The 27,367-nt window shown below is 42.5% G+C and overlaps 1 protein-coding gene across 6 annotated transcripts in view; it reads left to right on the top strand.

The window, feature by feature from the left end:
• GREM2 (gremlin 2, DAN family BMP antagonist) overlaps window positions 1-21,720 on the top strand; it is a 50,371-nt gene extending 28,651 nt beyond the window's left edge. For 4 of the 6 annotated variants that reach the window (XM_005300512.4, XM_065589097.1, XM_065589096.1 and 1 more), the window contains one exon: window positions 18,900-21,720. In XM_005300512.4, coding sequence (XP_005300569.1) covers window positions 18,901-19,407 — 507 coding nt within the window. In that variant the 5' untranslated portion in view covers window position 18,900 and the 3' untranslated portion in view covers window positions 19,408-21,720. Of the gene's footprint in view, window positions 1-14,563; window positions 14,713-17,279; window positions 17,357-18,899 lie in introns of those variants that run through there. The other 2 variants (XM_065589099.1, XM_065589098.1) reach the window with 2 other exon arrangements.
• The last annotated feature ends 5,647 nt before the right edge of the window (window positions 21,721-27,367 follow it).

Here is a 27,367-nt window from a genome sequence, read left to right as displayed (position 1 = left end):
TAAAGAACCTATATAAATAATTTAATCTTTCAATTTACTTGTTAATTTAAATGTTAGTCTCACATTTACATAATTTATACAGTAATAGCAGTGCTATGTAAATGCACATGCCCTTCAACAGTGGTTTAGAAAATGTGCACACAGCCAACCTACATCCTGTTAACCAAGTGTCTAAACTAAAGAATTTAGATGAGGCCAGCACTAGATCACACATACTATTCACTGCAGTTTTGTACTGTGATAGCTGTAGGCGTTGGCACAGTCTACACATCATGAAGTAGCATGAGAACAGTGTTAGAGCTTGCCATGTAAAAAAATTAACCACAGAGCAAGGACTGATGAATGAATTCATTCAGTTAATTTCCTACTTCCTATTAACAAATAAGTGAAACAGTTACTCAGAAGTGGCTGAGTTTCCGTGTGGGTGTTTTTTTTTTTTTTTTAAACTATCTGCAATGAGAAAAATATGAGAGACATTTGAACAAATAGGAAGGAAGGAATGACTAGTTAAAAAAAAATGGATAAAGGACATGTACAATATTTTCTGGCAAATCTGTACATGTTGTACCTAATCTATGAACCGGAATCTAGCTAGCTATGCTATATTCTATAATACCTGTGTGTATATTAAATAATTAAAAGGTCCAGGGTGGGATATTCTAAAATAAAAGCACTGACTCCTCACAATCATAAACTTCCATTCTTTCAACTAGAAACTTCAAATACTAGTCTTGAGTAGTGTGAAATAGAGTTTATATCGAATGATAAAATCAATGATTTAAGCTAATAGTCCCTGTAGAAGTCATGGTATTTCAGAATACAGTATATTCCTATCAGTCCCTCAATAGTCAAGAAAAAGATACTGTGAACACTGCTTTTAACATAATTCAAACATAGGAAATTTAAGAACAACATGGGATAATATAAGAGCTGCATATATGCTGACATACTCACTGTCAAGCTTTATAGTGAACAGCCCCTTTCAGTGTACCCCAAAGCAATGGCTGTACTTGATTGAGGAATATTTTCTTCGTGGGGAACAAAAAACAGTATTTCTTAATCTTCAAAGTATCACCAATTTGGGGTTTCCCTCCTTATTAGCTCTCTGTGGGTCAAATTCTGTTCCCAGTAAAGTCAGTGACAAAATTGACTTTGCTTGGACCAGGCTTTGGCCCTACCCGTTTTAATGTGGCATTCATGAGTGGTGCTGGCTTGTCCATTGGCCTCCCAAACTGTCAGTTTATCCAAAGAACAGGTTCAGTATAGGTAGCAGCATTGTGAACTCTCCGAGACTGCTCCACCAATGTACAGTACCCTCAAACCTGCCCTAGGAAGACCATTCCCAAAGGACAAGGGGATGGTTGAGTCATTTATCCATTCTGTTTTTGGCCTCTGTGCTTGGGTTGCTAAGAAAGATGCCAATTGTGGTGGTGATCTATTTTACGTACCTATGGAGTTCCCATTATTGTAATATCTGAAGACCTAATAACCTTTAATGTATGTGTCATCACAACACCTCGGTGAGATAGGGAAGTACTATTATCCTTATTTTTATCAATAGGGAACTGTGGCCCCGAGAAGCTAAAGGTATGTAGGCATCACAACACTGAGCAGAGCATAGCCTAAGTCTCATTTTCAAAAGGGGTTTAGGAACTGAAGAGCCTCAGTCTCATTGTAAGACAATGGGACTTAGTCTCCAAAATCAATGAGGTGTTCCAGCACTGAGCAGAACAGCAAGGGTTGTGAGTTCAGTCCTTGAGGGGGCCATTTAGGGATCTGGGACAAAAATCTGTCTGGGGATTGCTCCTGCTTTGAGCAGGGGGTTGGACTAGATGACCTCCTGAGGTCCCTTCCAACCCTGCTATTCTATGATTCTAACACATACATACCATACCCAAAGTCACACAGGAAGTGTGTGACAGAGTAGCGACTTGAACACCGCTCTCTCAAGTTCCAAACTATTGTCCTAACCCCTGGATCATCCTTCCTTTCTGTGCACTGTGAGCACCCACCCTCTGAGAATGCCAAGTGCAGTCACACAGCTAGCAAAAAAACTTTTTTTTTTAATATTCTGACCAGCTCTATTAATTTATAAATCAATTTGTTGATTCAGTACTTTCCTAACACCGCCTCTAGTCTGCTTGCCTTTCATATTGTGGTCTGCGATGAGTGGAGCATTCTGCTTAACTCATTATTGCCTAGCAGTGTAAAACATTTTTTTTAAAGGCCAAGAGTCTTTCCCCATGATCTTATAAACATCTATACAGTGCACACAAATGAAACTTATTATATCCTTGTACGCATTGGATATTTGTTATCACATATCTAGGATTTGATCTTAGAAAAACGAAAGAAACTATTCCCTCCCCCAGTATTGCTTTTAATGAGCAAATCTGTCTCACCCCAGGAAGTTGAGCTCTTTAATTTAAGGTGTGGGCTAGGGGAATTATACCTCTAGCTCTTCCTCTAATAAATGCAGTTTTCTTTTTGGTATCTACAGCTCCAGCCAACGTCAGGGGGTGAGCTGATGTGTTGGGTTTTTTATAGTTACATCAGGGAAGCTTCACTCTATTGCTTTTTCCCTCTTCAGTATCACCCCAGCTCCTTAAGTGCAGAAAGGAGTGTCTAAATAAAGACGTGTGTGTTTGGGGGCAGGAATCTTCCCACATGGCCTCTCTGGGCTGACCTTGCCCACCTGTGTTATCAGACCCTAAATTGAGTTTGTGTGTTCTACTGACAATCAGGCACTTTATATGTGCACAAATAACCAGCCTTAAGTTCACCACAGAAATGGATTTCTTCCTCTAGAAGGTAAGTGCCAAGAGCAAGAGCTGAGGGTCAGAATAGAGAGGAGGGAGAGAGGACAGTCTCACTCTTGCTAGAGCTGGTGGTAAACGAATAAGGGGTTTTCCCCATCTTCAGAATGGGAAGGTGGAGGGGTTGGGTGAAGAAGCTTGCCAGTTTATGATTCCGCCTGGCTACCCGAAGACAGCTCATCCAAACCTGGCTTCTGAACTTGGCCCATACGTGGACCTGCGGAGAGGGAGCACCTCAGAATTTTTGAGATCACCAGTGCCACCAATGATCCTGGATGGACTCCAAAGGAGGCTATTTCCAGTTAGCCACATTGGAAGGACACTCATGCATCCAAATGGTCATTGAAGTGTGCCATTAAAGTGGAGCAGAGAATTATGGACCTGGCTCCCCAATAGGGTTAAAAGCTGCCTCAGTCTTCATAATCAAATTAATGGGAAAACTTGAGAAACAGATGGGATGGAGAAGCAAGTCCTCTTTTACACTTAGTTGGCTCCACAGTCAGAGCTTCTGCTTTTTTCTGGTTCCTTGATGCACATTTAAGGGCTGCCTTTCAGCCGTGCATTCATTTCTTTTTGAGGCATAGGTGCTTCACGCTCCTGAAAATCAGGGCCTCTTTGCTTGTGAAAGGTGCTGGATTGACACTCTTGGGGACTCCAGTCCAGTCCCCCTTATCCACAGAACTGATATACCACACGTAGCCACTTCTCGAACTAACCAATGTAAAGGATAACTTCTGGAGGAACCGCATCCATCAATGAGATGGTAGTTTATTCTCCATACTTATTCAGTATGCAGTACCAGTTGTGGTGATGTGACTGCTTATCCACTAGAAACTGAAGCAAGGTCATAACGGTAGGCCTTTGTGAGCCCTCATATAGTGTCACTGCTCACGAGTGAATAAAAATTTTAATTTTAACCAGAAATAACTTCTAAACTCTCTTTTCAGATATAGATAACCTCTTTATGTACTACAAATGATTGTGACTGTTTCCCTCTTCCCTTCCCAGCACCTGCCCCAAACTAGTGGTGCTGACCCTTTTTTTGGTCATATGTGTTTGCATTCTGAAATGGTATTGGCTTATAGGGTGGCACATTTTTATAATGGTGTCAACTGAGCTCTGAAGAGTAACTTTCCAAAACTCTTGAGCTTTTTTTCTCTCTCCTTTGCCGCTTAAGAACTTTCACCTCAGATCATCATGGACTGGCAAGACCAATACAGCTTCATAGTCTGCAAAGCCCCATATGTTGTCTGACTATTTTGTAGTAGAAGAAAATGAAGGGTTCAGTTTGTTGGAAAGAATGCCCCTTCCACTCCCCAGTGAGCCTTGCTCTCTTTCTCTTCCTCCTCTTGTGCACAAGAATTCAATCTAGTATTCACCTGTCATGGATGAAAAATGTTAACTAGCTAGCTGTGTACTAGCGTCAGATTATTGAGAGCTGGGTTGGCCGGTTCAGTTGGATAACTCAATACACTTAGACCAAACCAAGTGCTGGCATGAAATGGAGTCTTGGTATCTTGGTATCACATACTGTAGCATGAGGCTTCTCAAGAATGATCAGATAGAATCAGAAATAGAATGATATTATATTTCTTAAGCACAGCCAGCAGGATGCATGCACTGTACAGACAGGGAGATGCAGAATTTACCATTTTACAGTGATGTTGTAACTGAACATGGGCTAACTTCTGCCCTCTGCAGAGAAAACACTTTCCTCTCAGGAGTTAAATCTGCCTCTGTCCACTTGCCATATGGCAGTGGGCCCAGGAAACAGACCTTTGAATATGTTGATGGATTCTTTACCCAATTGTCTGTCACCTAGCCAAGGGAGAGTTCCAAAGGACTGTCCCTGACTGACAACTCCGTTTCCAAACTCTTCTGGGTGAGGGTTGAGATACAGCATAAAGATTCCTGAAATAAGGCAACTAAGGACAGGGAAGGGGTCTCCTTCCAGGCAGTATGTTCTATGGGACTGAGCATGGTATTGGGACACAGGGTTGCTTGATTTCTAGTCCTGACTTTGTCACAAGTTTTACTAGGCCAATGGCAAATCACCGATTCTGCCTCATCCTGTAAAGCGAGACTGATGAAACAAACTTGGGATTATTGTGAGCTTTAGTTAATGCTTGTGCAGCACTCTGAAGATGGCACTTACATAGCTGTTTACAAGTGATTACTACAAAGAACTCTGCCTGTAGTATTGGTGGTAGAGAGTAAACTGCTCAGTAACTTTCCCTGAACTATCTTGCAAATACCAGTGCTATCTGATTTGATTATATTTTCTCTGACACTACTGCTGGCTCTGGTCCTGGTAGAGCAGAGAAGTCTTGATCAAGTGGCTCATTCAAGGACAAATGCTTTAGCTGAGTCTCCCCCAGATACTAGGAGAGTGACTTTTTCCTCTCCTTCTCATTTGGCAGTAAAAGGAAGGCTAACAATGCTCCTTTAAATAAAATAAACTTGTTGCATTAGGTTAGTCTAGACAAAGGAAATCAAACTAATTAGCAGAAAGACTGTAATGACAGGTCTTCCTACACTGCACATTAAAAGTACCTCATCCAGGCTCCTGTGGTTTGGTATCTATTCAGAAGGATCGCTCTGGTCTTCCTTCCCGCAAAAGATGAGAAATAGAATAATACTGGGCTTCAGTTAGAGACATAACCATAATTCAATACTAGGCAGAGGTCTGGGGGCCAGGAATGGCTGCCCTGCCAAGCTAATGTCATAAAACACACAATCCCGGTTTATGCATGGCAACTGATTCCCCTGTGATTGCATCTCCTACTCAATAAGGGGCCAAGTTTATAAAGTACTAAAATACAGAAAGAACAAATATTTACATTTTTAAGAAAACAAGAGATGGAGAATCACGGAACAGAGCATTAATCAAAGCCACAATGTCATAGGTGTGGGACAGCTGATTGTTGCCATCAGTGTGAAGTAGGGGAAAATGAAGTTAGTTTCCAGTATTTGGGATGTAAGATGTGTTGTACTACAGGCACTTTTAAAACACCTCACTAGAAAGTCATCACTTTGTTAATGACCCATCTTGGTAGTAACAATGAATAAATGGCAGTTTCAAAGTTTCTGTAAGCTTCAAGTCCTTTCACCAGGTCCACTGTAAACCTAGAGTATGCATTTTCTGCTACATGAAATAGTCTTGGTTAGCAGTAATATTCTTACTCATGTTAGGTATACAACTACATTTTAATCTATATTTCGACATCATATATAGCAGTGCATAATCTGTTCATGACATGGCTCAAGCACCAAATGTTGTGATCTAAATCTGTTTTTGTATAATTGGAAAACGTGACAGTAGTAAAAATGACTTTAAAGATATTAATATACAGATATGCTAAGTCACTAAGGCTTCTTTAGAAGCCATACAAGATAACTCTCAAACACAATTTGGGTTTTTCACTTATGTAAAGAAGGAAGACAACTATTAAATTCCAACTCCAGTCTTTATTCTACATAGCAAGGAAAAGTTGGTAAGTATAATATAACTGCTTAGAGTATGTACATTGATCTGTTTGACTATAAATATTCTATATAGTAGTCCTGTCACTCACAAGCTTTTGCAGGATGCAAATAGGATTCAAAAGTTCATCCAACTGGCAAGATACAATCACACTTGCTAGCCATACTATCCAAGCATATTTCTGCTGTGATATCTTTGCACAATGATACTGCAACAACATCAAAGGTGTGTGTGTGTGTGTGTGTGTGTGTGTGTACATAAGAAAGGCCGTACCAGGTCAGACCAAAGGTCCATCTAGCCCAGTATCCTGTCTACCGACAGTGGCCAATGCCAGGTGCCCCAGGGGGAGTGAACCTAACAGGCAATGATCAAGTGATCTCTCTCCTGCCATCCATCTCCATCCTCTGACAGACAGAGGCTAGGGACACCATTTCTTACCCGTCCTGGTTAATAGCCATTAATGGACTTTAACCACCATGAATTTATCCAGTTCTCTTTTAAACTCTGTTATAGTCCTAGCCTTCACAACCTCCTCAGGTAAGGAGTTCCACAAGTTGACTGTGCGCTGCGTGAAGAAGAACTTCCTTTTTATTTGTTTTAAACCTGCTGCCTATTAATTTCATTTGATGACCCCTAGTTCTTGTATTACACCGCTACCTCGATATAACGCGACCTGATATAACACAAATTCAGAAATAACGCGGTAAAGCAGTACTCCGGGGGGTGGGGCAGCGCACTCCGGTGAATCAAAGCAAGTTTTACCTATAACGTGGTAAGATATATTTTTTTGGGGGCTCCCGAGGACAGCGTTGTATCGAGGTAGAGGGGTGTGTGTGTGTGTGTGTGTGTGTGTGTGTGTGTGTGTGTGTGTATATACATATATATATATATACACACACACACACACACACACACACACACACACACACACACACACACACACACCTCTACCTCGATACAACGCTGTCCTCGGGAGCATACTTTATTTATATATATATAAATATATATACTTTAAATAACTCTGCCTTGTAGTAGGAAAAAGAGAAAACTGTACCAGATACTTCAACAATGGATGCCAATATAAGAATCTAGATAGCATATAGTCTTTAATACACCTTTAATTATAAACCTTTAATATGGTTTTATACAGATTCTCAATCTGAGGTGCTATGGCTGCTAAACATCCGTAAGATAAAAAGTATGGCTTTTCTAGCTCTTGTTATGCCAGAAGCTCAATCACTATAGATTTCAAGATTGTGGTGTACCAAAACACTGCAAGAGGGAGGTAATGCGCAGCTAAAGTAAAAGCCTTGCAATTTTAAGTTTGACTCGTACCTTTTTTAGTATGTCAAAGTTAACTTGCCAGTTTTGCCTGGAATAAAATGTTCAGGTTACCTCATCTGCAACAATCCATATTTTTACAGTAGGGGATTCCTAGAGCATTGCAAACACTCAAGTGATGGTTTAGTTATGGTATGTTAGTTATTTGGTCATGTTATCAAAATGGGTGGTGATAGATCCCTGAAAAAAGCCCTCTCTGTTGAGTTGAAACCCAAAGTTCTTCAAAGTAACACTCATCAAAGACGCCCTTAAGCAGAATCTCAACTCATACAGCGTAAATATTGATAACTTAGAACAGGGGTAGGCAACCTATGGCATGCGTGTGATTTTCAGTGGCACTCACATTGCCCGGGTCCTGGCCACCAGTCCGGGGGGCTCTGCATTTTAATTTAATTTTAAATGAAGCTTCTTAAACATTTTAAAAAACTTATTTACTTTAAATACAATAATAGTTTAATTTTATAGTATAGACTTGTAGAAAGAGACCTCCTAAAGATGTTAAAATGTATTACTAGCATGCAAAACCTTAAATTAGAGTGAATAAATGAAGACTCGGCACGCCACTTCTGAAAGGTTGCTGATCCCTGACTTAGATACAACTGAGGATAGACCTGAATGGAAAGCAACTATCAATAAAGGTAGTAAACAGTGAGGAAGACAGATGTGAAAAACTGTTTGAAAAAAAGACCAAGTGTTGTACCTTAAATTTTGAAACAAAGTTGTTTAGAATTGGAAAACCAAAGTTTTTCATTTTGAAAATGTCAAAAGAAAGCATTTCAGCAACTTCAAAGCTTCGTTTACTTGAAAAATTTCAAAATACTTACTGCCAACCCTTTCCTGCAAGGAGTTTGTTTTGATAAATCAGTAGTTTCTGATGTAAAAAGTCCTGCTGAAAAATACCTGACCAGGTCTAGACAGAACCTGTTTTTCAGTTCTCTTCTAGAGATAACCCATGTAGTGGGGGGCAATTTGGCCAATTCTGCACTTGTTTATATGTAGAATGTGTGTGTGCATGTGCATGCAGATATCCTCGGATATCCTCCGGTTTGCAGGGCTCTGCTAATCAAATTAACAGATGTCAAAAATAGTGGGAGTGGTAAACAATGAAGAGGACAGGTCACTTATTCAGAGTGATCTGGACAGCTTGGTAAACTGGGCGCAAGCAAATCGTATGCGTTTTAATATGGCTAAATGCAAGTGTGTACATCTAGGAACAAAGGAATTTAGGCCATACTGACAGGATGGCAGACTGTATCCTGGGAAGCAGTGACTGAAAAAGATTTGAGGATGCTGGTGGATAATCAGTTGAATATGAACTCCCAGTCTGATGCTGTGTGGCCAAAAGAGTGACTGTGATCCTTGGATACATAAACAGGGGAATCTTGAGTGGGAGTAGAGAGATTATTTTACCTCTATTCTTGGCACTAGTGCAACTGCTGCTGGAAACTGTCCAACTCTGGTACCCACGATTTAAGAAAGATGTTGATAAATTGGGGAAGGTTCAGAGAAGAACCATGAGACTGATTATAGGATTAGAAAACATGTGATAGACTGAGTTCCTGGATTCTATTTAGCTTATTCAAGTGAAAGCTAAGAGGTGACTTTATCAGTCTTTAAGAACCTACACAGAACAAATGTTTAGTAATGGGCTCATCAGTCTAGCAGAGAAAGGTATAATGCAATCCAGTGGCTGAAAGTTGAAGCTAGACACACTCAGACTGGAAATAAGGTTTTTTTTTTTTTTTTTTTTTTTTTTTAACCAGTTTTTAATCAGTGAGAAGTTATTTAATAGTGAGAGTAACTAACCCTTTGAACAACTTACCCAGGGTTGTGGTGGATTCTTCAACACTGTCATTTTAAAAATCAAGCTGGGATGGCTTTTCTAAAAGCTCTGCTCTAGGAATTGTTTGGGGGGGAGTTCTGTGGCCTGTGTTATACAGGAGATCAGACTAGACAATCATATGGCCTTAGAATCTATGAATTACCAGATGCCATCTGGGAGGTATAGCTCAGTGGTTTGAGCATTGGCCTGCTAAACCCAGGGTTGTGAGTTCAATCCTTGAGGGGGCCACATAAGGATCTGGGGCAAAATCAGTTCTTGGTCCTGCTAGTGAAGGCAGGGGGCTGGACTAAATATATATATATATATATATATATTTTTTTTTCCTAGCACAGGCAGTATAAATATGGGTTCCCTGATCAAAGGCACAACTGCCTTATGTTATGTTTACTAGGTCAGTTTGGGCTGAGTTTTTAAAAAAATTTCTATTCTCTTTTCTTCGCCCTCCCCGCCATAAAACTAACAAATGCTGATGTAGTTGTGGTGTGCAATGGCAAAAATATCTTTCCTGCTACAAGTTTGGCCTCTCATCACAAATAAGTAGCCAACTTTATAGCATTCCATATCACTGCACTTTGTTTATTCCACTTAATGATTAAAAAAAGAGGAAAAATAATTTCCTTAGGATTTCTATATACCTAATGGTGGTATTAAGTTCTGCCTGCATCACCGGCAAGTGGTATGTAAATTTTTGGGAAGCATAGGAATTTATCAAGGTGGCTATGTGTTTTGGCGTATGTACCCCAAAGAAGACAACCGAAGTATTCATGCCTCCAAAACTTTAGTTTTATCATTCAGTGTCTCTGGGGAAGTAGTTCATATCTGGGACATTACGGACCAACACTGAAAGACTTTCACCTGTTCTCCCTTCCTTCACCCTTGAAAAATGAGAAACTTCTCTGTCGTTCCACTGCTACTTCAAAAAACAAAGTGAAGCAGGGGTTTTGGAGCTCTGCAAGATAAGAGGAGCCCAAGCAGTGGAGAGCTTAGTATTGTAGATCAGCCAAGAAGCCCATAGTTGTAAACATTGATTCTCTTACTGGCACAACTAAGTGGCACAACAATTCTACTTAGTGGTAAAACTCTAGAGGCAACTACCCAGGCCATAGTTTGATCCGGCATTGAAAAGCCAAATGCTACAGCAAGTTGGTATCTTACATCACAAAAGTGACTCACTTTTAAGTCTTCTTTACAGCCTCCCCCACACCAAAAATAAAGTAACCAGCAAATTATACAATGTTGAACATGCCTTGAGGGAGATGGAAGTTTTTTGTACCTCTGTTGCAGGTAACTTGACTGTATGAAGCATGCTTGTGGGGGGAGGAGGGAAAGAGTGTCAGGAGATGGTTAGGTACTACATAAGTCACACTCTCCAAGAATTCCCTCAACTCTTTCCCTGGACCCTGGGAGTTCTCCTAGCAGCTTGTCTTGGCTGTGGTGTGGCCCTCACAGCCACCTCTCATATCTTCAGGATTTGCTGAGGGGCTCCCTACCTTAACATTGAAAAGGTTTTTCAGCAGATCAACCTTTAATGGTTGCTGCCTATTTCCATAGAATGATCTTTGGGGGCAGTGTGTGAGCCAAGTTTCCAGTAGGTCAGTGGAAGCAGGGGAAATTTTGTGTCTGAGCTTAGAGCTGCCCCATAATGGCTGGTGCAGTAACCAGGGAACACACTGGAGTTCTCTAGAAAGGGCTCCTGAGAGAGTATGGGGTTTCTCTTTCCTAACACTTAGGGCTGGTCTTCACTATGGAGAGATCAATGCTTCTGCAATTGATGCAGCAGGGGTCGATTTAGCAGCTCTAGTGAAGACCTGCTAAATCAATGGCGGAGCACTCTCCAGTCGACCCTGGTACTCCAGGTCCCCGAGAAGATTAAGGTAAGTCGACAGGAGAGAGCCTCCTGTCAACCCAGTGCGGTGTAGACACCGTGGTAAGTCGACCTACGCTACATCAACTCCAGCTACGTTATTCACGTAGCTGGAGAAGCGTAACTTAGGTCAGCTTCCCTAGTAGTGAAGACAAGCCTATAGTATTAGTCTATGTTTAGGGACATAACAGAACCTACTGATTTTAAACAGTGTTCTAGTAAAGTATGTACAGTGCCTTAGCCTGGATACAAGGGCTAACAAGCAGGCCACACCCCTCTGGAATGTCAGATTGCTTAAGAATTTCACGTCACCTGTGACTTTAATTCTTTTTATGTATAGAGACATGAGCAGTATCTCCATGGAAGCCCAAGACACATGGAGAGTTTCTAGTTCAGGAGAAATGACTCCAAATCCTCCCAATTGTACTGACTCTGCTCCTGGCACAAGCTGTTCAGTTTCAGGAACTGGGAAGGACCACTCTGCCCAATGTGAGAGCTTAGGAAAAATTAAGGGTTACATTTTTCCCCCAAAGTTTTGCCTCACTCTTGCAGAAGACTTTGACTATAAAACTTGCTTCTGTGGTTGAATCAGGGTCATAAGTCAAAGAAGGTATATCTGTACATGACTTATACCCATGATCAGTCAGAGATGCAAGTATTCTGACCTTTGCCACAATTCATTTTGTAGATACAGTTTTGTTCACACCAAGGGTGCTAGCCTTCAGCCTGGTAAAAAAAACAATGCCCCATACATGTTCTAGTAGGGCTAGAATGTGAGGAAGCAGCAATTTCTAGCATGTTAGCAATGAACCACACTAGAGCTGTACCCTACAATTCCAATAGGTATGACTTTGTCCCCATGTGCAGATTAGCGTAATTGACTAGATGCACTATGAGGAAGGGGAGACCAGGGAATTGAGCTCAATTTCCCAAGAACACGATCTGTTAGCTTGGGGTGAAATTACTATGGAATTTAATTCTGGTTTGGTCCTCTTTTGTCTGAACCAGTTTGCTAGTCCTCAAATCTTCCAACTGTTTTTGTGCAACACATGCTATTGTCTTCTTAGAAGACTGAGCCAGATTTTCATTTGGTGTAAATCCACATAATCCCATGGAAATCAGTGGTGTTGTGCAACTTACACCAAAAGAGGATCTGGCCCATTTGTCTGCCATCACTTCAGAATCTTTAGTCAAGTAGTGTCTATGGCTCCTCAATGCAAGGTAGACGTTCACTCTAATTGCCAGAAAAGTAGTTAGAAAGTATTAATGTAGTTTCTTCGCTTCTAGGGCAAAGTACATTACCCTTCTGTTACATCATAGCCCCTATCAGAAGGGCTATGTACATACCTCTAAAGTGATGCCTGATGGTCCTCAAACTCTTTATTGCAGATAAGACAATGACGTAGTTTGGCCTCAGGTGTTGTTTGGAAAAGTTTTGAATACGTTTTAAAGTATTGGGTTTTATGTTTTCCCTTCTTATATGTTCTGCAGTTGCAAGGGGCATTTTAGTGGTTGAAAATTCATTAACTGGGGAAACGGTCTTCTAGAGTAAAGGCCAGTGCCATTGCAACAGGATGGATACAGTACAAGTGCTCAGATGACTTCATGCTGCTAATATGAAATCACAGCAGCACAGGAGTCTCCAAACGAGAACTTAAAGTGAGAAGGAAGCACTGGATCCTTTCTTCATACAAAGGTCCCTGACTGGGTATCTTTAGTTCAACTAATCTCCAAAATCATGTAACCGACAGAAAGTAGCATTTTGTCTCCATGGCAATGAATAGGACTTCTTTGCTTCCCACACCTACTTTAAGTGCTAGAACTTGGCATCTTATTTCCAAATTTATTTTCTCTCTCTTCAGTTAACAGAAGTACTGCCTCATCTTAAATACTGAGGAAAGTTTAAAGGCTAAAGCCCCGAATATATAAATAACAGCCATATGTATTTTAAGATACATGAGAGAGAGAGAGAGAGATGCATATAACTTCTCTTCCCCATTCTAGCCCTAAAGCAAAAGAGAGGTTGCAAAGTAAACCTCTCCATAATAGAGATCCCGTTGAATGGCTGACCTTAATTACAGCCCCATGTGCATATCTCTTTAGAGTGCTAGAAGGGATGATCTAGTCAGACCACTTGCATAATACAGGCATGGTACATATTAAAAGGATTAAAAACTGGTTAACTGATAGGTCTCAAATTGTAATTGTAAACATGGAATCATCATCAAGTGGGTGTGTTTCCAGTGCGGGTCCTGCAGGGATTGGTTCTTGTCCATATGCTATTTAACATTTTTATCAGTGATTTGAAAGAAAATGTAACATTGTCACTGATAAAGTTTGCAGATGACACACAAATTAGGGGATGGTAGATAATGAAAAGGACAGGTCACTGATTCAGAGTGATCTGGATTGCTTGGTAACCTGGGCACAAGCAAACCATGTGCATTTTAACAGTGCTAAATGTAAATGTATAAAACTAGGGAACAAAGAATGTAGGCCATACTTACAGAATGGGGGACTCTATAGTGGGACACAGTGACTGAAAGATTTGGGGATTGTGGTAGATAATTAGTTGAACATGAGTTCTCAGTGTGATTCTGTGGCCAAAAGATCTAATGTAATTTTGGGATGCATAAACAGGAGAATCTCAAGTAGGAATAGAGGTGTGGTGTGTTTTTGTTTTTTTTTAAACCTCTATATTTGGTACTGGTGTAACTGATTGATTCTGGAATACTATGTCCAGTTCTGATATCCACAATTCAAGAAAAATGTTGATAAATTGGACAGGGTTCAGGTACGTATTTATAGAATAGACATTTATCATATCTCCTCTTAGATAAGCTAAACAAATCAGTCATTTTTAGTGTTTTTACCTGTGAAAAGGTTTTCCAGACCTTGAATCATTCTTGTGCCTCTTTGGTGAACCCTTTCCAGTTTGTCAACAGCCTTTTTGAAGGGCAGACACCAGAACTGGCCACAGTATTCCATTATGGGTCTCATTAATGCCCCCACACAGGTAATTACACCTCTCTACTGCTATTTGTTATTACCATTCCTATATATCCAAGGATTGAATTTGTCCTCTTAGCTGCATCATCACAATTTAAATGTGACTTCTTAAGATTACAGAACATAACTAGAGCTGAGCTGGAGCAGGACTTTCTATTCCACAAAATACGCTGAAGATTTTTTTTTTTTAATTCAATAGTGTTTCAGGAAAAAAAAATATCTAGAGGTATTTGTGGAAGAGCTACATGCCTGCTCAGCTAGGAGACAGAGCCAGGCAGCCTGCCCACTCACCTTCCAGGACATGAGGAGCTGTCAAGGTGGGAAAACCACTGCCTGGGGAGCTGGGTCTTACCAGGTGAGCTGCTGAGAAGCAAGTAGCAGAAGCTGACAGGAAACTAGACCTCTGTCCAATGAAATTTTGAAATCCATATGTTCCCACGTTGCTATTGCCAAATCAGTATATTCTGCCAGGAAAACATTCCACTGGAAAATTTCTGACCGGCTCGAAGTATAATATGTAAGCTGGAAATTCTTAGACGGCTGCATGTATTGTACTTGCCTCACTACAGAGCTAAGTTGAATACTTAAATAAGTTACAAATAACTTAACCTTAATTGTCAACTAATCTTTACAAGGTTCCAGAAGATCCAGTGCCAGGGGACTAGGAAGCCTACAGAGACAGATGAGCATATGGGTGACCTCCTGGCCTCACTGAGTAAAACATTATTGACTTCAATGGCTAGAATTTCACTGAATCTGAGTGTCTGTTAATAGCATTGTTCATGTCTTACAAATATATCCAAGCTTAAATGCTTGTTCTCCTGACCAGCTGCTACTGTAGCCCTCTAACAATAGAACGGAAGTGGTCTGATGTTGTCCCACCCTGTTAGAAAGTGTTGGAATCCTGCAAGTCGCTGCTACTAGGCTGTGCCTGCACTAGCACTTCTGTCAGTATAACTTTCAGGGTGTGAAAAAACACACCCCTGAGCGACACAAGTTACACTGACCTAAGCGTTGGTGTGAGAGCTGCTCCCGCTGATTTAGTTACCGCCTCTCTCAGAGGTGGTTTTGTTATGTTGATGGGAGAGCTCTCTCTTGTCAGCTTACAGCATCTTCACCAGACACGCTGCAGTGGCACAGCTGCAGTGCTGCATGTGTAGACAAGCCCTTCATTCCTGCTAACTCACTGGAGTAGATATGGCTTATTAAACTCCTCTCTTCCTCCTCACCACAGATTCAAGAGGTGGGGCTAGTCTTCTACCAAAGGGAGCTAGATTTTAGGAGATGTGCCCACAAGAGTCCTCGCTTAAGAACTCATGTGGGCACTGATGGTAGCAGCCAACCTTCGGGGAGAATTCATTATGATTATATTTTTCTACGTGATGTTTAACCTCTAATCAATAAGCATGACTTTTGTTGGCAGCAGGGTGGGGTCTCCGCCTACACGTTATACCCTCAGTGATTTCCAAGTTTGTATTATTCCTGCAGTAGTTGCTCCTTAACAGCTGCAAAATGCCATGACAATTGAATAGCAAAGGAGGATCCTGACTTTAAACAAGTAAATACAGCTTGTAAAGTCAGGAGGCTCTTTTTATTTTAAAGACAAATCACTAGAAGCCAAAACTTTGTGTCTTTCCAATGCTCACTTTTTGTAGTGCATGTGATTAAGGCCTGATCTCTTGTTAGAAGGCAGGGCTTATTTTCCATGGGAATATTATGACTCCGCAGATCATTGTAGCTATAAACGTTTTTTTTTAAATCTCTCATGATTTACCTATGTTTTCATGATTGTTTAGGGTATTTATAAGAACCCAAAGTTGATCTATTGTTCTATTGTCCACTGTCTCACAGTTCCAAATTCAACACATGCAATAGAAATGCAGCAGAACCAAAGACATCGGGCCCAATTCTTTTCTGCACCAAGACACACTTGGCAATGGGTTGGCCAGGGAACAAGTTACAGCTCCTTGTTTCAAGGTGCCCTAGCTCCAGCTCTTATGTAAGTTACAGCATTGTAGGGGCTTCTGCTTTCATTTATAACAGCTGGCTATGGTCCTTAAATGGCTTTATGCCTTCTAGGAATTGTCATAGGGAAGCTTACCACTGCTCTACTTCTATGCTGCAGGTAAGGATGGTGTGAAGATGGGCTCCACTTGCCTTTATGCTCATTGAGATTTTTCCGCTTTGCTGGAGGAATTCTCACCTGGCCAGTTGTGGCCAGATTAAATCTCCTTTGTGAATCTTGGGTAGAACGGAACTGGGTCTGAGGCCCTTTATTGCCAGCAGTCTAGATTCAGTGGATCCAGCCTATTCAGAAACAAAACCAACTTAATATTCATCATGTTACTTTTGCACCTTTGGAGTAGGCTCCCTTAAGAATTCTCCAAAATGCTTCTGTGCTTTCATGGAGGGTGTATTTGGTGGTGGTTCCAGAAGTCCATGGAATGTTTCTGTCACCAGGTTGTATGTACCTTTGTTTTCGTGAATACAGTTTGTGCTGCTTACAGTGCCTGGGTTTAAGAGGCGGCGACTTGCAGGTTAGCATGGTTCTGAAGAGGCACCCCTGTGATTAGGAAATGTGATGATCTAAAAGGATGCACAACACTTTGACCTACTCGTTTAGGACAGAGTAATACACTCTTTGTGAACATCATCTAAAAATCCAGATTTGATAGGGATCAAATGATAGAAATAGCTGGTGTGTGCATACCTGACTACTAAAATATTTGGTTACATGTACTGCAGATTTCCGTTTCTGATAACCTTGCAATAGTGGCTTTGAGTAATAATGCTTTATTAGTTATAAACATGGATTTACTGGATAAATACTGGCTTATTATTCCATCAAATGGCCCTCATTCTCTAGGTAGAAGCTATTTCAGTAATTGTTAAGCTACTATAATTTCATGCCTTTTTTCATAGACTCTCAGAACTGGTAGGGCTGGAAGAGACCTACAGCATTATGGGGCTTCTACACCACCCCTTTCTGGAGGAAGAAGGTGAATCAGGCATTTAAAATCTCTGAACAGTTGCACTGAGATCTTGATGCCACTTCTTTTTTTAGAAGGGGTTTTGAATCCCTATGTGATTTTTATTGTTAAATAGTATTGGCTCAATATTTGATACTAACAATGATCTAGTTTATAGCAGAAGCTCACTGATCTGTACAGTTTGTAACTTATGTTGAAATGGATCTCCCCACTCAAGATGTAGTAGTGCTGTGGCTATTATTTTTTGGTGAGGATGGGAGGGTAAGTGGAGTGGGTCTGTTCGTTCGTTCTTTCTTTCTTTCTGTAAGAAGTGAATTTGTAATTGTTTGGGGGGCTTTGTATATGTGTCTTGAGCCAGAGAATGCATGTTCATAAACAACCATCGGGATCGATTATTTCACCCATTACTGGAGTGCAGCCACAAGTGCACGATAATGCGAGATCAGTTTGAGATAGTGTGGGACACCTATATTAAGGTGAAACTAAATGTTGGACTGTAGCTATCTGATTAGGTTTTGGCTGGATACTAGGATTGACATCCAGTGGTCTTGATGGTGAATCTGCACAGAATCTTTTCCAAGATTTTATCCAGTCTCCATCTGAGTATTAATGTGCTGAAAGTTAAGCATTTTGAAAATAGGCCATTTATTTAGCACCAAAATAGCACCATAGATATCAATGGACACTTAGGCCAGGTCTACACTACCCCCCTAATTCGAACTAAGGTACGCAACTTCAGCTACGTGAATAACGTAGCTGAAGTTCGAAGTACCTTAGTTCGAACTTACTTGGTCCACACTCGGCAGGCAGGCTCCCCCGTCGACTCCGCGGTACTCCTCTCGCCAAGCTGGAGTACCGCAGTCGACGGTGAGCACTTCCGGGTTCGACTTATCGCGTCCAGACTAGACGCGATAAGTCGAACCCAGAAGTTCGATTGCCAGCCGCCGAACTAGCGGGTAAGTGTAGCCAAGGCCTTAGTTTCCTCTGATTTTATACTTAAGCAAACTGGCTTGCAAAGGTACTGTCACTTACCACAATACTAGTCTACTCCAGTGTCTCCCAGTGGCCAGAAAGCCATCCAGCTGCATAGTTGGTGACCAATGAGCCCAAAAAAGTAGCCATCTCCTAGGGAACTAAACGATTTCAAAAGTCATAATATCCCAGCTCCATTAATAGAATGTGTAGACTTGAATACAATGGAAAGAAATCTGTATATTGGGCTCAATACAGGTGTAAGTGGATACAATTCTGTGGCCTGTGTTAAACAGGAGGTCAGACTAGATATCTACTGGTCCCTTCATTTCTTCATTACCATGTTTTAGACATGATGGCAGGGATGTCTTCAAGGGGGCAGAAGAAACAGATTTAAGTTATAGCAAGTTGAAAACCTTTCCTTCTCCTAGGTGAATGAAGAGTACAATAGCCATATCTACAACTCTTAGTGAACACTGTCTAGCTGTTGCTGGGATGGGCAAATATCTGTGCAGATAAAATAAGGCAAATTGTGCTGAAGTGTTATGTCTTCTAATCTTCACTTGTATTATTCTTGCAGGATGCTCTGGAAACTTGCCTTATCTGTTTTTCTGGTGGCGACCTTGGTTAAAGTAACAGATACCAGGAAAAACCGTCCTGCAGGAGCAATTCCATCTCCCTACAAAGACAGCACAAGCAACAACTCAGAGAGGAGGCAGCATCTGAACAAAGAAGTACTGGCCTCCAGCCAGGAGGCCCTGGTGGTCACTGAGAGGAAGTACCTTAAAAGTGACTGGTGCAAAACCCAACCCCTGCGGCAGACTGTCAGTGAGGAGGGCTGCATAAGCCGCACCATCATCAACCGTTTCTGCTACGGCCAGTGCAACTCCTTCTATATCCCCCGGCATGTGAAAAAGGATGAGGAATCCTTCCAGTCCTGTGCTTTCTGCAAGCCTCAGAAAGTCACCTCCTTCACTGTGGAGCTGGAGTGCCCTGAGCTGGATCCACCTTTTCGACTCAAGAAAATCCAGAAAGTCAAGCAGTGCAGGTGTATGTCTGTGAACCTCAGCAACTCGGACAAACAGTGAAAGCAAGTATCTGGTTACTGCTTGGCATCACCCCATCAGATTTGCTGCTGTCTCTCCTCTTCCCTGAGCAGACTCATTGTCTGGTTTTCTTCCTTCAGGATGCATCTCTCTAGCAGGGAAGGCTCACTTGTCATTTGCCTACTGGAAATAAAGCTTGTCCTGGGCTATGTTAGGCACCTTGCCATAAAACCTCAACATATTTCCAATATAATCCTCTTAAAATTGAATCTTTAAGGGTAGAGCAGGACCCTCCGAATTTGGGATTGATCATCTAGGTGTCCGATGGCTGAATCCAGCATTAACGTTTCCACTATGTGGGAAAAACCCTCTGCCCTACACTCCAGTCCTTTCTGTGGGAAGAAAATGTGTCTCGCTACCTTTGCCGTCTCACTCAGTGTTCAGTGTGGAGCTTTTCACCTTCATATTTAAGTGGCTGTGAGGTGCAGCTATGGGATACAGTAGAGTACTAAAAGAAAATGAGAGGCCGCAAGCCTGATGAGAGAACTCTAACTGTAGGATGACGGAGTGCAGAGCCATTCTGTGTCTGAGATGGAGATGAACATGGGGAGAGGGAACGTTAGATTGGCCACAACTCTCTCAGCAGCCACCGCTTTTCCATCAGCAGACTGAAGATGGATTCTTGTGCTGTTGCAATTTGACTATATCAAACACACAGTCTCTACAGCAATGTTTATTTTGTAACCTAGCTATAGTAAAGTTGTTTAAAATATTATTAGACCTAGCCATGTATATTTTCTTCTGGCAGAATATTCCGAAGATTAGATTAAAGTGTCTTGAGCAAATAGATTTGATTGCTAGGTCAGTCACCTGACTTGAAACTGACAGGTTTTGAATGGGCTTTCAGTAGATTCTGCCTTAGTATGTTCCAAAACCCACCCAGTTATTACTGTGTATTTATACCTATGTGGGGTAGGGTGGGGGGGAGGGAATTAAAACACTTGTGGGAGCAGTATTCCACTTAAGTTATTAAAGCATTGTAGCACAAAGGACAGATTGCAGTCGTTGTTGCTTTGAATACAAAAGCTGCCTTACGTATCAGTTTCTTCAGGTGTCGGGAGTGGCGTCTTCCACACAGTGAATGGGAATCAAGTGACCTTTGTCATGTTGAAGGAAGAGCAGGCTAGCAAATGCTTGTAGAATGGGGTCACAGCTACAGAAATGAGGAAGGGTTCTGTCCCCTCCTTTACAAATTGGGAGGGAATAAGCTGTTGTAACTACTGCAGCAGTGTTGCCCCATTACATTTTTGATATAGGGGTATAATGAATCCATGTCGATGGCTATTTTAAAGTCCTACTAAGTTACTCACTCACCAAAGTTTAGCATGGTTTGTATATTCAGTATGTTCCAGTTCAGATGTCTAAGACTAGTGGCTGTAATGTCTTCTCTTTAAACACAGTAAGTTAATCAAAGAGCACATCAACTAATACAAGAGACCAATGTGTGACCTTATTGCATGTCTTATAGCTTAGCATCTGCAATACTTCTGGGCTAATGAAACCAGCCTGTGGAGCATTTCTCTGGCAATGTCTTCAGGAATGACCAATCCCAAGGGTTAAAAGTGTTACAAACTGTTGCCAGCTATGAGTTCAATGGCACAGTTCACTATTATGCGAGGCAGGCTGCTTTAAGAGGCTTTTGGTACTGATCTCTGCTAGAGCTCACCAATCGGTTTACGGGGATTGGCACGGGGAGGGTGGGATCGGGTAGGTATGTTACCCTGTTACAGCTACATTGCATGTATTTTCTGCCTTGTTACACAATGTCAGAGCTGCCAAGGGAGACTCCTAGTCCAGGGCTCGCTTTAGAGGCTGTTACTGCTACGCTGTCAGCCATATGAATGGGCACTGCTGAATCCAGGTTATTGGGAGTTTTTTTGATAGTACAGAGGGAGTTTGAAATGCCTGCAACCCATTTGGGTTCTAGGATTATGAATATGTCCTTTGAAGGAAGAGATTGTAAAGTCAGGCCCTTGTGGTTAAGACTAGATAGAAATGCCCTGGGCCCTTCTTAATTATATTAACTCTACAATTATTTAAGGAAAAAATATGCAAGAATGCTTATCATTAAGCTACACCCAAGCAGGGTTTCTCACCAACTTGCAATATGAATATGCTGCAGCATGAAGCTCCTCCTTGGGGCTGTTTGTATGTAAAAACTGAGTAGAGCTTGTAATGGTTCAAACTGTATTTAATTCTTGTTTTATAAATGAAAACAAAAGAAATGCTATAATTATTTTATAGGTGTACTATTAAATTATAGAACAAATAAAGATACTCGAGGGTTATATGGAATCCAGGTGTGTGGGCTTTGCTTCTAACTTCAATATCTTACCACTACTTTAACTGATGGTGTATTGGCTCAGTCTCTGACTTGCCACAAGACTCAGCTAAAGGATTATGGTGTTATGCTACCTTGGGAGCATGTAGGAACAAGATGGATACAACCTGCTCTTGAGTTACTTTCTTGCATGGAGGTGATGAGGGACAATAACCTTCACCAGCCCTATACTTGAGGTAAATCACATCCCACTCACAAATGCTGGTTCAGCCATGCTGCCCAAAGACTTACAATCCTAGAATATCAGGGTTAGAAGGAACCTTAGGAGGTCATCTAGTCCAACCCCCTGCTCAAAGTAGGACCAATCCCCAAGGATTGAGCTCACAACCCTGGGTTTAGCAGGCCAATGCTCAAACCACTCAGCTATCCCTCCCCTAGATTTTTGTTGAAGAGTGTAATTTCCTGACCAGGCACCAAACCCAGGCCAGGGTGATGAAAGTACCAAATCCTAACCACTAGACCACCATGGAGACTTGATGAGGGGGGAGCTAAGGCTCCACCAATGGCTGGCCTGTCTGCCCACAGAGGCAGTATAATCCCCGTTATGGGGATTTTTAACCATACTATAGCAAAGATATAGTCTAAAATTCTTAGGTTTAGAGATGTTTTTGTAGAACTCACAAACTAAGGAAAAAGATGAGATTTTGTCCATAATGGATGAAGCATATTGAACAGGTTGGCTATTGGGCCATGCCAGTGCTTCTCCAACAGTTTAACAAGTCTCTAGTGCAGACTAACCCTTATAAAGTGAAACTTCCAAAGTAAGATTTTGTGAGCTAAATACATTTTTGCCTTCAAGCTGCATCATGGAGCACTGTGTTCCAAGGTAGCTGTAAGAGTTGAGGGGGGCAGCTTATTTCATTTAATAAACAATGATTCAGAACTACCTGCTTCAAAAGGGATGGGTCTTAGCTACTTGAGAGTGAGTGGCAGTAGCGCAGTCGATGGGGGAGCTGCGGCTGTCTGGACCCCAGGTAATGCGATCCAAGATACTTCGACTTCAACTATGCTATTCGCGTAGCTGAAGTTGCGTATCTTGGATCGATTCCCCCCCCCCCCCCCCCCCCCCCAGTGTAGACCAGCCATCTGTTAACAGAACTTGCCTCTGCCATACCTAAATAATCACTAGGGAATGCTGAGAAAGGTGGTGACGCTGTAGCCTGGTGGTTAGGGCACTCATTTTCCTCACCTGCCTTCTGGGCCAATGATTATTCAATTTGTTTGTATAAGGTAGAACAACTTCACCTGGAAAAAACATAGCCTGGGATTAGGGCATTCATGGCAGGGAGTCATAGGCCTGGGTTCAAGACTCTACCTGATACAGAGTAGGGACAAGGTTTGACCCTTGGTCTCTCCTGTGTGAGCACTCTAACCAGTAAGTAAAGGTTACAAAGGGATACCTTTTATCCCCTTGGCCTACTGGCTGGGGTTCCTTGGGTGCAATAGGTGCAGTGGGGTAAAGTGACTTGAGAATCCTAGTGGGGCTTAGCTAGCCACTGAGCAGGGGTCTAGAGGATCTAAATTTTGGGTTAAGGAACTTAAATCCCTTTTTGGACCTAGCTAGGGAACAGTGCAAAAATAATCCATCTATCTTCTCCCCCCCCCCCCCCAACAGAGCCTTCTAGATAAATAGAATAAACACTGGGTACCCAGCTGCAACAGTCACAAATTCGGTGAAACCTTGAAAACATGCCCTATCGTCATCATAGAATTATGGACTTATGGACTCCATAAGGCCCTGATGGGGATTAATAAGTCATTGCCTAGTGCTTGGGTATGGCTATGCTAGAGTTTTGTAACATTAACTCATGTGGGACAAGCCTAGGCTGAGCTACAGATGATTGCAGAGGGTCCAGAAGAGCCTTTATACACATGCTAACTGCTAGTCAATTAACTCCAGGTACAAACCTCTACTGCAAACATGCCTTAGTTACTACTTCAGGCTACTTGCAGCTGTAGAAAGATGACACCCTCCCTCCCCCCACACACAGGTTCTCTTGCATTATGGGTGTTCTGAAAGACTTAAAAGCACAGAAATTAGTGCTAGTAGTACTTCCCTACCTCACAGGGGAGGTAAGGAAAGCCATATTACAGTGATTGATACTTATATGGTTGCAGAGATCTGTCTTTACAAAAATAAAGTTTTGTCTCCCTTTCTTCATCTGTAAACAGGTTTGTGAAGTGCTCTGAGATATAGGGATGAAAGTGCTATGTAAGCGCTAAGTACTGTTAAATCACTAGACACATAGTCATTGAAGTACCATACGGCCTGAAGGTTTCAATTTGCAACGCAAAACAACACAAGCCTTTTATAGACACTTATAAAAGCCACACTGGAATTCTCATTCTCAGTGAGCCACATCTGTATATCAGGCATGGAAGCAATAATTTAGAATGATGCAATTTGCTTAAGTAATGGTGGGTAATGCGCCATTCTGGTGCTTAACCAAGGCTGGAAATTTCAGCTGCAGTTTTGCTGGTCACTGAGCAGCTGAAGCTGAAAACAGTTACAACAAACCAAGCTGTGTAGTTTAAAAAAAAAAACTAATCTGCCAATCATTACACCAGAGCTCTCAGATGTACATATGAGCTGTGAGGCTCTTGGGTTTATTTACTTCCTGTAGTACCATGAGCAATTAGGGTTGCCAACTTTCTAATTACACAAAACCAAACACCCTGCCCCCTTCTCCAAGCCCCCTCAAATGTCCACTTCCCCCCCCCCACGCACTCCATTGCCCCTCCTGCCATGGCATGCTCTCCCCACCCTCACTCACTTTCACTGGGCTGGGGGAATGAGGGGTTTGGGGCACAGGAGGGGGCTCTGGGGTAGTGGTGCAGGCTCTGGGAGGGAGTTAAGGTGTGGAGGGCATTCCAACCTGGGGCAGGGGGTTGAGGGGGATCAGGGGCAGACTCCAGCTGGGCAGGACTAAGGCTCCCTGCCTGCCTTGATGCTGTGCAGTGCCCGTTAGCGGGCGGCATGGCCCTGCGGCCCACACGTGGAGGGGCCGGGGGCTCTGCCCACGCCCACAAGCACTACCCTCACAGCTCCCATTGGCAAGGAACCGCAGCCAGTGGGTGCTGTAGAGCCAGGGCAGGGGTAGCACACAGAGCTTTCCTGATTGTGCCACCGCAGAGGAGGCTATGCCGGCCACTTCCTGGAGCTACGCAGAGCCAGGGGTGGCAGGGCGCCTTAGCCCTGCTGCACCACCAACCGGCCTTTTAACGAGGGGGTCAGTGATGCTGACCGGAGTTGCCCAGGTCCCTTTTCAACCAGGTGTTCCAGTCAAAAACTGAACGCCTGTCAACCCTATGAGCAATATGTATTTGAAATGTAAAAGTATAGAATACCTCATGTAGCTTTCACCATGAAAATTTTACCATGCAATGCCTAGGGAGCTTACAGGGCCTAAGAAGCCACCACATGTGTGTGGGGGGAAGGAGGGGGCCCCAACTAAGCTGTCCAGTAGGACCGAGGCAAAGGTCTTTAGGGCTGAGCCCCTCAAATGTGTTTAGGCACTTTTCAATATGAGTTAGAGGCCTAAACCCCTTTCAATAGCTGGGCCTAGGTAGGCACTGCCCTCTGCTCAGCCATGTCCCCCTCTTCTAGAGCTAGGTTCCTATGCCCTTTCTTGCAAAAAAAAACACCACACACACATGCCCCCAAGCCAGATGTGGTGCCTTTATAACCTTTAATACAGACAGGACGCTACTGGTAAGGACACCCCTACGTTGAGGCTTAGGCATGAGCTGGGTTCTGGAATTAGTGCACATGCCCAGCAACAGCCAGTTAGGCGCCGTAGGCCCTTTACCAATGGAAACTTGGGGGCCTAGAGACAAAGCACCTCCAGGGTTAGGCAGCCACTGAACAGGGTTTTAGAAGCTAGTTAGCTAAAGTGGCAGGTGCCCAAATCCCTTATGGCTCTAACCCCTAGGTGCAAACCCTTCCCTTGACTGCAATAGAGTTGTGCCCATTTGTGTTAGAAGCAATTGGCTTAATGTGTGCTCTGCGCATTCCTACCCTCCCCCCCCCCCCCCCCCCAGAAGACAACCAAGTCAGATATTTCTCACATTAGCTAAAAGCTCAGGGGTTAGAGCACTCCTATGGGATGTGGAAGAGCCAGGTTCAAAGCCTCATGCTCCCTGATTGGGAGCAGGGACTTGAAGCTGGTCTCCCCAATGAGTGGTCTAATCATCAGGCTGTGGAGTCAACCTCTGTCTGGCCCAGTGAATATTTAACACAAAGTGGAACAGCTTCCCCAGGAAAGATAGAGTGCCATGAATACACTATGCCTGGTGATCAGGGCACTCACCAAGGTTGCTGGAGACCTGGGCTCAATCCTTGCTCCAATTCAGGCAGAACAGAGATTTGCAAACAGGTGTCCCACATCCCAGATGAATGCTTTGACTACTGGGCAATTGGCTATAATGGGGTGGGGGGAAAATCTCTCTCTCTGGTTTTTCACGAAAAAGGGCTCACCTGGTTCAGGCCCCTAACCCCAGGAGGCTAAGAATTCTGAGCAGAGAGGAACCTCCATGTGGCCTGTCAGGCAAGACCCCAAGACCCAAGTCAATGGGATTTAGACACAAGTACCTTTGTGGATTTGGGACCTAACCATCTCTCCTTTCCTCTTCATTTTACTGGTGGGTAGCTTCTTCAGCTCCCTGCTAAGCTTGCTGGCTTCAGCGAATCCTTTTCTTAGGCACCTAACGCTCCCCATACAATACATGGTGCACTTAAGTCGAGGCTGATGATTCTACTGGATGGCAGGATGCCTAGGCATTAGGTGTTGCAATGCACATCAAACAGCGACCATTAGTAGTTGCAGATGAGAAGTGACAAAGAAAAGTTCCTGACTACCCTGAAATATGCAGAAACTTCTGGGGAACTGGAGACAGTAGAAGATAACGCAAGTCTATGAAGCACAATTTAGGGTTTGGGTATAGCTGTCAGCAACACCTCTCATTCAGATTGCCTAAGAACTAGAGTGTCTTTCCTAGGAGCTGGGAATTGGAGTGACACATACAGAGATACAGTAGAGATGAACATGTCATGGGCTAACAAAACTCTTTCTCTTTAGCACTTTCTCTGTGAACAGGTTAATTTGGTCCCTGATGCTATATTACCTTATAAAGCAACCCTCATTTTAACACTGAAATGCAGTGTTGATACTGAAGTGTGTTAGGCCCAGCTCCTCAAAAGTACTTGGAGCCTATCTTCCATTGATTTCAATAGGAGAGTTAAGGCACTCAATACCTTTGAGGATCTGAACCTTAATCTTTATTAAAAGGGTGAAATGGGGTAATTTATTTTACTCAAAGTATTGTCCCCATCTCTAGTTCTCTGTTGACCTCTTGTGCTTACAGGCTTTGCCAGAGACTAAATGTAAACCAAATAATTTTGCACGTTAACATTTTCTATTTAAATACATATAACTAGGCCACATTGCTTCCTGCATTCAGCAGTGCTAAGTTCGCCTCCATTCTTTTTTCTCTGCATGTGCTAATGGAGCTCGAAGGGGTAAGTGGTTGCCATATAAATGTACAAATGCATTGGAGGAATTCACAAGATCGAACCTGAAAAAAGGAATTAAACCTCACACA

This window comes from Chrysemys picta, chromosome 3, assembly GCF_011386835.1.
Source record: "Chrysemys picta bellii isolate R12L10 chromosome 3, ASM1138683v2, whole genome shotgun sequence".
Taxonomy (NCBI): Eukaryota; Metazoa; Chordata; order Testudines; family Emydidae; genus Chrysemys; species Chrysemys picta.
This window is presented reverse-complemented; position numbering and strand designations above follow the sequence as displayed.